General features: G+C 53.6%; 1 protein-coding gene across 1 annotated transcript in view; it reads left to right on the top strand.

Annotated features, from left to right (window-relative positions):
* The first annotated feature begins 397 nt into the window (after positions 1-397).
* LOC125960986 (anthrax toxin receptor-like) overlaps positions 398-11,409 on the top strand; it is an 89,542-nt gene continuing 78,530 nt past the window's right edge. The window contains exons 1-9 of the mRNA XM_049696880.1: positions 398-585; positions 2,257-2,328; positions 3,509-3,580; positions 5,888-5,969; positions 6,074-6,107; positions 7,111-7,190; positions 7,268-7,336; positions 7,693-7,770; positions 7,869-7,929. Of these exons, the coding sequence (XP_049552837.1) occupies positions 404-585; positions 2,257-2,328; positions 3,509-3,580; positions 5,888-5,969; positions 6,074-6,107; positions 7,111-7,190; positions 7,268-7,336; positions 7,693-7,770; positions 7,869-7,929 (730 nt within the window). The 5' untranslated portion in view covers positions 398-403. The remainder of the gene's footprint in view (positions 586-2,256; positions 2,329-3,508; positions 3,581-5,887; positions 5,970-6,073; positions 6,108-7,110; positions 7,191-7,267; positions 7,337-7,692; positions 7,771-7,868; positions 7,930-11,409) is intronic.

Below are 11,409 nucleotides of genomic sequence, written 5' to 3'. Positions count from 1 at the left end.
AATGGCCACCTGAGAGGGATTGGGATAAAGAACAAATGGACGCTTCATCTTACCCCCACCCATGCCTCCCCACTGGGACTGTCAATAGCAGGACACTGAGCAGACCTGCGGATCACAAAGCCACCATGCCAACCTTCCTGTCCATCATAAGGGACATCACAGGGGAGGATTATGCAGGTAGTGAGGACAGCTCCCGAGGCCAGCCTCTTGCCTCTTCTGCCCTCAGGGCAGATACCAGGGGAGGCTTACAGCAGCAGTGCACCTTAGTGAAAGGGCTGGAGGAGTGGTGGTCCCTTGGAACCAGCGAAGGTAGCACATGCCCCAGCCTGAGGTGGCCTGAAGTGGCCAGGGTCTAGTGGGACCACGGGGGCTGGCCAAGAAAATGGGGAATGTTGGGCCCGGGATGCCGGGCTCCATGCTCTTCCTGATGCTGGCGCTACAGCCGCTACAGCTGAGCCCAGGGAGATCCCTGCACCACCTCCCAAACCACAGAAGCTTCCACCTGGGCACCAGCCATCACAGAAACAACTGGAAGAAGCTGAAATCCTGCGACGGTGCCTTTGACCTGTACTTCATAGTGGACGCGTGAGTGGCTCTCCCGCCTGGCCCAGGTGCTCCTCAGGGCACCTCTGTCCACAGGACCACTGATGACAGGAAGTAGTCCAAGAGAACCCAGCCTCTGAGAGAGGGGAGACAAGAACAGTCTTGATTAGACCCAAGGAACACACCTCTGTGGCCTCCTTGTTCCTGAGTTAGAATTAGTGCCCCAGGTCTTTGTTCCCAGGAACATTTATATTTGGAAAGTAAACAAAACACCATAGAGTTTCTGGATGGTTGTCAGTCTCTCCATCAGCTTGACCTGGATCTGTGCCCTGCACGTCCCTTAAACAGCTGGAGGGGCAGGTGATTGCTAGAAGCTGTCTTGTCAGCACTCAGAAGGAGCTCACTGTGATTTCTGGGTTTGTTTGGTGTTTGTTTTGTTTTGTTATTTACCCGAATGACCTCTATTTTTCCTGGGCCCCAGGGAGATTGCTGTCATCTGTTAGGCATTCTCCTAGTGTCACTGCTTAGAAAGTCCTTAGCTTGGCTGGTTCTAAATGTTTTGCTTCTTTCTTTACAGTTTGTGTGCACGTGATGAACAGTCTGGCCTGTCTGCTTGTGGCTTTGGGAAACCAGGGCTGTGCATTTTGTACCTTCTGGCCCTCAAGGAAGGAAAGGGAGGGGCGTGTCCTCAGACTGGACAGATTGCCTAGGTTCCATTTTCAGCTCCTCCGTGGGGCTGAGGACAAATTTTATTCATTCAGTAGTAACAGTGGTATGGTTCCCAATATCACTGAAGCACTTTACGGTCCCCAGAGCCCTTTACTGCACATCTGTCATCCTCAAAACATTCTGGGAGGTAGAGTAGGGCAGGTATTTGCTTATGCAATCAACTGGAAATGGGGGAAGCTCCTAGACATTGGATGAAGTAGCCCAGAGGTTAGTGGGTGTGACAGGACTGAGTCTTGCTGGATTCTGCAAAGGGGAAGAGGAGCTGAAGGTGTCCAAGAATGGGCCCTATGCACCCATTTCCCATCCCCAGGCCATCAGTGAGGAGTAAGCCTAGAGCATGGCTACAGTGGGATAGGCCAGGTGTATCTGAAAGCACAGCACACTCCTCATCCTCACCCGCTTCAGCCTCCTCAGTCTCCATCCTGGCACTAAAGTTAAAGACAATGGGAGCAAAAAACTTGACGGAGACCAGGAAGGGCCTGCAGTTTTCCCTGCTGGTGGGTATCATGATGTCAGGACAGCAGTGTCCCAGGCCTAGTTTGCAGGCTGATGAGAAAACAAATGGTAATAAAACAGTCTGAGTAACACATGCTCCCTGGCCTGAGGACAGGGTACCTGTTGGGTGTCCATACGTGAGGGACGAGAGCCAACGTGTCAGAATCGCTGGAGGCATTTCTAACCAACAAATTCTCCCTCTTTCCTTGTCTTAAAGCCCCAAGTAAAATGACCAACCATCCTGGTTTGCCACCCAAAGACCCTCATCCCCCTGCACATGGGTCTGGTCGTTTACCCTCCCCAGCACTCACAATGATGAAAGTCACCACCAGGGGGACCCACTGAGGTCACTGAGGGAGTGTGGCAGCCTTTCGCTACCTGGGATGGGGAGGATTTGCCCAAGTGTCTGCTGGAAGCTCGAGAGGCAGAAACACTGCCCACTGGATGGATGCGCCTCATCCCTCTGACTCAGGTCTTCTTTGTTTTCAGGTCACAGAAGGCGAATGATATTTGGAAGGACATTTGCAAATTAGTGGATGAAATGGTGGAGATGTACACAAAGTACGGCTAGTGTTTTCTTCTGCCAGGCAGGGTACATAGCTCTTTAGACTCGGTGGTCACAGAAGTACCTTTGGTCAGGAGCACAGAGTCCAGGGGGGTGTTCTGAAGCAGAAAGGACAGATCACGCTGGTTCCATCAGGTCTCAGCAGCTTTCTTGGCTCCTGCTTGAGGTCAGGCCACATTGTAGGGGACACAGTCTGCCCCTGAGGAGCGCACAGATTAATAAACAGGCAAACCAGTAACCAAACGCCGAGTTAAATTGTGCCAAGGGCTAAAAGAAAAGTGAAAAGGAATTTCTAGTAACTTTAAGGAAAAAGCAAGTATTCTTATCTTTTTAAAGTCAAGTATGACTTTCTAGGGGATGTGGAATTTTGAACTAGATCCTAAAGAATGCGGAAAACAGCGTAGAAGAACGATCAAGGAGATTTCTTGTGGAGTGAGTGCTCTACTTGACTGGAAAGTAGCGTTAACTCAGGGAAGGCTGAGAGATGAGTCTAGACAGAGCACTGTGGAGCCAGAACCACTGAGGATCATAATGCCAGGCCAAGGGGCTTAGAATTCCGCTGTGAGTAGTTGGGAGCTATAGATGATTCTTGAGCAAGTGTCTAATATGATACTTGAGGTCCTCCAGGTAGAAAGTCTGATACTAGTGGTTAAAATGATTTGTAACAAGAGCCAAGAGCAGTAGAGAGCACAGCTAGGGACCTATGGTAGCAATTGAGAGAAAAAATAATGAGGGTCAATGGAGCAGAAGACAGTGGAGGGAGAGAAAAGGGAGGGATGTGTGAAAGGCTGAAAAGAGGTAGAATAATTTCTTTGAGATGATCAGGACATGGGGAGGTGGGCAAGGAGAGAAAAGGGGTGAGTCTCAAAGAACTTTACAGTAGAAAAGAGGCCAGTTGGGAGGCTCATGCAGAAGTACATGAGTATCTATCTTCTTGTGCATGCCTCTGTGTGTGTGAGAGAGAGAGACAGACAGAGAGATTTGGGGGGGGGGAGTATAAAGAGGGAGCAGGAAGGTCCCACACCTCCACAGGCCTCAGAATTTTTTACTAAGTTATAGGAACTTCCAGTGTTCAGGAAACGGGTCCCCGAAGCAAAAGACTTGGAACGGGAGCAGGGAAATTGACATGCACCCCCTTCCTGGTTGCTTGTTGACTTTGTCTTCATACTTCTCCAGCCCTAACCTGCGGATGTCCTTCATCACCTACTCCACTCTGGGCCACACCCTCATGAAGCTCACCTCAGACAGGTAAGTACTGCTTTAATCCCCCAGGCAGGCCTGGTGGATGGGGTCCGTTGAGAGCCCAGGGAGCTGACAGTTCCCACTGGGAGCAGGCTGGGCCATCCTGGGCTCCCCTCACCATCCACTCTGACCCCCAGCCCCGGCTCCATGGCTCCCACTGACCCCTGGCTGCGCTGGCCCTGGCAGACCCCGTGCTGCTAGACCATCTCCGCCCCCTCTAAGCCCTGCCCTCCACCTGTCCTGTGTCCTCTCAGCGCTCTTCCCTTTCCTGAGAACTGGCTCACCGCAAGGACGCCTGGGATCTGGTGGAACAGATGTGTGGGCCCTTTGTGAACACTGGCCTGTGTTGGGCACCTGCTCTGTGTGTCACTCTCTGCTCTGGGCCAGTGGGGGAAGAGGGGAGGCACAGTCAGAACCAGGAGGCGGGGGTGGGCAGTGCTGAAGTGCTGGAGCTTCAGTGGAGGGGAGCTTGGTCCCTTGGTGGGTCTGAGACAAGGGAGCCCATGAGTGTGGGCTGGGGTGCAGGAGGGAAGCATCACACGCCAGCATCCTAGGCGGGCCGCTGGGAGGGCCCAGCGAGGTGCCCAAAGCCCTGGAGGTGGGAAGCTATGGAGCTCCTGAGTAGCCGGGAGGTTCCGATGCTTATGGTGCAAATGATCGGAACCCAGGGAGTGTATTGGTGCCAGTGCGTGGACACAGCACTCCCCATGCCTGGCTCCCAGGAGAAGCAGGGGCTGTGCTTCCTGTTAGGTGAGCTAGGGGAAGACATGGTTTTGTGTGTCCCTGTCTTCTGCATTTCAGAGAGAGAGAGACCTGAGTGAGGTTGAGGTGGAAGATAGCAAGTCAGTGGGGGGCTGTCAGGCAGGTGGCAGAAAGAGAGGCAGGGGCTGGGCGGGAGCCTCTGGGGGAGGAGCTGCCCGTGGGGGACAGGAGGACCGCTGCGTCCTCCAAGGCAGGGGTTCAGAGCCTGAACCAAGGGAGCTGTGGGGAGGCTCTTGAGGGTCTCCGGGGTCCTCTCTGGAAAGTAGAGGTAACGATGCCTTCCTCAAGGGAAGGTGTCAGAAGTGGGAGTGGGCTCAGGGGAGTGAAAAACGGGGTGGAATCTTAAGAAGCGAAGGGCCTGATGAGGGCGTAAGCAGCCTAGTGCACAGAGCTGGGAGTAGGGATGGGGCGGGGGCAGCCCAAGAAGAAGGCCCGCTCAGGCAGGAGTGAAGCCTGGCCAAGCTCAGTCCCGGGCCAAAGGCTGGGGAGCGATGAGAGCTCCAGCATATTTGGGGGTGCTGCCAACAAAAAGGAAATCTCCCCCAAAGTGTCAGGAAGAGGGGACGGTGTTTGTGCTGGGGTGGGCAGGGCCTGGTTTGGCCTCCACTGGCCCTGGGTCACAGCCTCCTCAGCTCCTGGGCTTGGTCAGGCAGGGCAGGACCTGGGGCTCTCAGATCGCACCTCACGGCAGAATCCCTTCTGTGCAAAGCAAGAGCCAGCCTTCAGGGACCATGTTCTCCTTAGACTTGCTGTGACAGCTCAGCCCATCACACTGCACTAGCCTGAACCTAAGCCCCAGCCCTGGTGTGTCCCAGTCCCATCCCCTGCATCTGTTTTAACAGAGGCCGACAGCCCATCCCCATGGCAGCCTGGGGTCCCTGCTCTTCCTCCCACATGGACGGGCCTCAGGCCTCTTTTCCAGCTTATGGTCTCTTTCTTCAGGAGCACATGAAGCCCAGGAGCCCTAGACTCTAACGGAGCATCCTGACTGCTTCCTTTAGTACCGATCCAGAGGGGGAAGTGACTTGGAGGGACCAAGTCCACCTCAGGAGTCTGTGGCAGGGGAGGAGGGGACAGGGCAGGGGTATCAGCAGAGTGACCTTTCCAAACTCAGCCTTGCCTGTTGGAAGGTGATGCGCCCTCACCAGGGACCCCTTAGGTGCCAGCAGTACCACCCGTCACATTGGCGGTGCTGGATTCACAGGTGCGCAGCCATGGGTGCTCCCGCCTCACCATGGACGGTCAAGGCAGGGCCCTTGCTGAGTCCGCCGAGGTCTGCATGCCTGAGACAGAGATGAGCACATTGAAAGCCAGGCCCTACCCATGGGACCAGCAAAGCAGCATCCTCCACACCCGCTGAATGCGGGACAGAGAAGCGTTGACCAAGGCCAGTCAGTGTCAAAAACACAGGCAGAGAGGTCACCACAGGGCCACTTGTGTCCTCTGTGGTCCAGGCAGGTCTCCACAGGGCAGAATGGCACCAGGACAGCTGATCTGTTTTGCAGCAGTCAACCCTCGTTCCTCATCAACCCCCTTTACTGTTTTTTTCAGAAATGAAATTCGTGATGGTCTTAGCAGACTTCAGAATATAGTACCTAGTGGAGCCACACACATGCAGGAAGGATTTAAAAAGGTACAGATCCTACAGCTCTGAGAATTTATTCTGCTTTACCCAGTTCTTCAAGTATTATTGGGTCATCTCACTGCCCTCCACCAATTTCCTTCATTTTGTTGCAGGCAAATGAGCAGATTCAACGAGCTAACTCAAGAGGTAAGCTGCCTGCTGGCGTCACTGTGCTCAGGTGGGACAGAGCCAGGCGAGGCCCTCAGCAAGGGCTGGTGCAGACCCCCTCGGCCAATCCTAGCGCTGACCTTGGAGCGAGTCCCTTGTCCTCTCTGTGCTGCAGGTTCCTCCTCTGTGCAGTGAGGATTAAAACCACCCCCAGGGATGCTTCCAAGAACCACATGGCTTCATGCATTACATTCCGGGTTCTTACTAGGTATCAAGTGCTTGACCTATGGTTGGGCTGCATGAAAAAGAAAAGAGAACTTCCAGGGATGGCGAGCAGATGGGGTTCAGTTTAGGGAACAGAGACCTTGGTGTCCCCCTGGCTGCCCACACTTTGTCCACCACAGCTCTGGCTCTGCCTCCTTTCCCTTGAGCCTCTTCCCTCCGGTTGACTCTCATCCTGTGACTGTGCCTCCGCCAGTGGAAATGGCTGTACTTGGCCCAGACCACCTGCATCGAGACTGTAGGGTTGCAGCCCTTGTCAGGAAGGATGCATGGGCTGCTGGGGAAAGGCGGGGAGCTGGGCGGGGGCTGCTGCCCAAGCACCTTGACCTCGAGTTCTGAATAGCAGGACCCACAGAGCCAGCAGCAGTGCCTGCCGGCGCTGCCCAGGACAGGGCCCACTGCCCCCTGACCCGGGGGTGTCTTGTGCAGTCGGTCGGCTGCTTCTCCCTGCGCTCACCTGAGAGGCTTGTCCTCGTCCAGTGAGTAGCTGCAGTTGCCTTTCAGGGCAAAGGCCGTGCCACCTGTCCATAGTGAAGGTCCACTAGGAAGGGCTCTGACCCGGTCTCAGGCTCCTCGTCTGTCAAGTGGGTCCTGGGCTGAGGCCCCTTCTCCCTCTAGGCGCTCTGGGTGTTGGGTACTCGGGTCAGGGTGGCCTCTCCCCAGGAGGAGGAGGTGTGAGAGCAGTGCTGTGGGCCTGGCAGCCTGAGGCAGGTCACTCCAGGTGCCTTGCTGACCAGGCCACTCCCTGATTCTTCTGCAGGCAGCAGCGCTTCCAGCCTGATTATCTCTCTGACCACTGGACCACTGCTGCCAAGGACAGTACGAGCAACTAAGTTTGAAGTGAGTCTAGTCCATCATTACCAGCTTTGTGCTCCATGTATTGGGGTATTTTTATTCAAACTTTTTTTCCCTCTTAGGCTGACAAAGCTCGGCGTATGGGGGCCAAGGTTTACGGCCTGGGCATGAAAGACTATAAGAAAGGCCAGGTAATTCAGAACAGCTAAGCAGGTGTTCAGCTAACCAGGTGCCACTCTTGAGCCCAGGTGGGGAATGCTTTCAAAGGCAGCTGTCCCAGAGACCCCCAGATGATGGCCCTCTACCCCCCCCCAACTGTTTGGAGAACACATAGCCCCCGCCAATGCATAGCAAGTGCTGTGGAAACCTGCACACCAGAGGCGCGGGTGAAGGAGCTTTCCACTCGCTAAGGGTGGGCTGCTGGCCGACACTAGGGTGTGGCCCTTGGAGTCCAACACAGCATAAGGCAAGAGCCTGTCTCCTGGGACAGGATCTGCTGTGTCCTCAAGCCCTGGCTGTGTGCCCACCATCTCCACTTCCCTTGTAGCTGCATGATATTTTACAAAGAAAAGACCAAATGTATGGGATAGAAGAATTCCAGTCCCTGGAAAAGCTTGCTGCCTCGGTGAGTGTGGGCTAACCGTGAGAGGGGAGATGGGGTGTCTTCTCCCTATGCCTCTGCCATCAGTCTCCCTGACCCTGCCACCCCACTGTCTGTTCCAGCTGGTGGAAAATTCCTGCATGGAAGTGACGGCTGGGGACACTTACTTTGTCTGTTTAGGAGGTAGGAGCCAGAGTCACATATCTATACAGAAGTGTGTGGTTCTATGTGTGTGTGTGACACATTTGGGTGGTGCGTGGGTGTTGTGACTGTGGGGTGTGTGTACATGGTGTGTTTCTGTTTGTGGTGTGATTGTGTGTGTCATATGTGTGGTTTGAGTGGAGTGAGTGTGTATGGTATGTGTGTGTGGGGTCTATGACTGTGGTGTCTGTGTGTGATGTGTGTGTGTATGAGCTGATTGTATGGAAATCTGTCCGACACATGAGTGTGCAGATATGTAAGTCAGTGTGTCATTGTATGATGCGTGCATGTTGGGAGCTGTGTGTGGATATGCATGTGTAATTACTTTTATCACCCAGCTTTATTGACATGTAATTGAAATATAGCTCTGGATAAATTTAAAGTATAACACATAATGGTATAGAATTGAATACATATATTGGAAAAAGGTGACCAAAATGAATTTAGTTTATAAAACTAAAACAAAAATTTCTTTTAAAAATTAAATATATACTTTAAAACCCTCAACAATACTTAGCAAATGAAATCCAACAACACATAAAAAATATAATACATCAAAACTAATTAGGTATCAAGCCAGAAATGCAAGTCTGATTCTGTATATGAAATATCAATGTAATTCACCACATTAGGAAGATGGAGAAGGAAAACATGATTATCTCAATGGATGAAGAAAAATGTTGGACGTAGTTCAAGTCTGACAAAGACATCCAACAAATACTCACAGCCAACACTACACCAACTGGTTCAACGGGGTCGGCCTCTCCCTGAGATCTGGAACGTGACAAGGATGCCCTCTCTCCCCCCGGAAGGGTCCCTGCATCAGTGTGGGGAGGATCCTGTGCAGTTGCTTTTCTGATAGAAGCCCTCTCTCTCAGTGAGCTCTGTGTGTGCTGGCTCGTGAGTCCACATCACTGGGATTTGTGGAGCTGAGGTGGGTGGATAAGCACACGCTCCCACTGGTAACAGCACACAGCTGGATGCAGCTGGACGCAGACCCAGGAAGCTGGGCCTGGCCATGGTGTTCTGAACTGCAAGGTTACAGTGCAACAGGCCATGGGGTCACACAGAGCAGTGTTTATATCCGAGCTCTGCTGCCCATGGGCACAAAACCGGTGCAAAATGCTGAGTACCTGTGAGCTCCACTTTTGTCGCCAAGAAGTAGAAACAGCAACACCCACTATCAGGTCTGCAGTGAGACGTAGATGCAGTGGAGCTCACAGGGACTGGCACAGGATCTAGAAGCCGGGGGCCCTCACCAACAGGAGCTGCCACTAACACTCCCATCACTGACCCCTGGTGCTGCCCCCACCCCCGAGCTGAGCCCAGGATGAAAGCGTGTCCAGCTGAGCCCGCTGTGGGTAGCAGCTGTGTGACTCCTCCTGAATCCCACACTGTGACCTGCAGTGCCGAGTGGGGACATGGGTCACTGCTTCTCTGGTGTCACCTCTGAGCCGTGCAGCACCCTGACAGCTTCAATTCTCTGATTATGTCCCTGAGACATACACAGGCCTGTCAAACCGCAGGGGAGGATGCCCGTTATCATTCATGCCCTGTGGTGGCCCAGCTAAGGTGACAGGTGCCCACCGCACACCCTCTGCAGGCGTGGCCCAGCACTGCTGCTCTGACCTTTACAGCTGCTGTCATCTTGTCAAAAGCTGCCACACAGCATGACTGTCACTTGGAGGGAAAGCTCAAGGCAGGAACCTGGGCCCCAAATAAAGTAGAAGAAGCTGTTCATCAGGCTGTTGTTCTGAATAAGTCAGTGGGCCGGGTGTGGGGAAGCCGGGAGTGGGGAGCATGAGGCACGTGGCCTCTTCAGCCTCTCGGCCTCCCTCCAGGACTAGGGAGAGGCCTCTGCTGGCCTCCCTGCCTCCAGACCTGTGCTCCAGCCCATTCTCTGCACAGGACCCGAGGGACAGAGAAGACCACTTCCCTACCCCAGCCTGACCATGGAGGCTGAGGCCCCTGAGCCAGACAACCAGACCCTCCAAGGTCCAACCTCTGCTCTATGCCCATCTGCTGCAGAGGCTGGGGGCTGGGGGGACTGGGCTCCCTGCAAAACCTTCCTTAGCTTTACAGGGTCCAGCCCACGCAGCCTCACTCTCAGAGCGCCTCAAGCCCGAAATCTTTCCTGGTCAGCTTGCCCCCTGGCTTCCCACAGCCTTTGCTCTGTTCTGTCATTAGTCACTTGTCACCCAGTAGGAACCATGACTTCTGCTTGGCTGTGTCCATGTCTTTTTTTTTATTGATCAGTAAATTCTTTTTCTTTCAAACTTTTATTATGGGTAATTTCAAACCTGCAGCAAAGTGGAAACAATTGTACAGTGGGCACCCCATCTCTACCACCTGGATTCGCACTTAATATCTGACTGTATTCTCTTTCATATTAATCTAGCTAGCTCTCTGTCTCTGTCTCACTGTCTTCATCAGTCAAACTGATTTTTTGATGCATTCCAAAATAAATTACCGTCATCAGGCTACCGCACCACATATCTTGAATTTGGAAACAATTTTTGTTAAGATTTCTCTTTTTGAAATTCAGCAAACTTAAGTGTATCATTTGGTGAGTTCTGACAGATGCACGCAATGCCTGTGTAACCACAAACCCCATGGAGAGTCACAGCACTACATATGCCCACAGAAAGTCCCCTCATCTCCCTTCCCAGACAATCCCTGGTCACAGTTGGTCCAGGGATTGGTCAGTGTCCAGTTTCTCTCAAAGTGACTGTCCCAAGCAGCATGTGGTGCTCCCAGACCCGCCCGCCCCAGGGCAGGTCACGTCCACCTGTGCACCTGTGTCAGTCTCAGGCAGGCTAGATGCCCTTTTCATGCTCAGCTCCACCAGCCTTCTCAGGGATACGCCTGCCTTCCCAGCTCCTCTCTCTGGAGCCCCCAGCTGGCCTGGTGTACAACTTTTCTTCCAGAGAGAAAGCTCTCTGTTCCAGAAAGGATCCATCTCCCTTACCCGGACTGTTCGTCCTTCTGCTGCCTGAGAGCTGGTGGGCAGTGGACTGTACGTGGGACATGCAGCCCTGCAAGCCGATTTTAGACCTTCCTGTGGCTTCATTTTCTTCCTGTGGTTGATATGTTGGAGGAATTGGGGTGCAGGGGGAGGGGCTTGGGAAGCAAAAGGAGCAGCTTTCTGGACAAAGCAAAAATCCTTTACCTGCAAGTCTCTTTTGCTGAAATATTGAAACCATCACCCTGCCTTCTACTTTGGAGACTTGCCGGAGTTCAGAAGCCCCCCTTAGGGAGCGGCAGTGCCTGGGGCACAGGGGGCTCTGCTGCAGAGGTGAAGCAGCACCCGAGCGGGGCTGAGGGCAGCAGGAGACACAGGAGGAAGGAGGGTGTCCAGGCGGAGGGCAGCGTGCGCTGCTCCTGAGGACGCGGCACGGGCTGCGCGCTGGGCTATCAGACGGCCCTGCACTCGGCTGCTGCCCTCCCTCCTGTCAGCTACGT

The sequence above is a fragment of the Orcinus orca genome, chromosome 14 (genome assembly GCF_937001465.1).
Source record: "Orcinus orca chromosome 14, mOrcOrc1.1, whole genome shotgun sequence".
NCBI lineage: Eukaryota > Metazoa > Chordata > Mammalia > Artiodactyla > Delphinidae > Orcinus > Orcinus orca.
The sequence above is the reverse complement of the archived record's forward strand: the minus strand, read 5'-3'. Positions and strand labels throughout refer to the sequence as shown.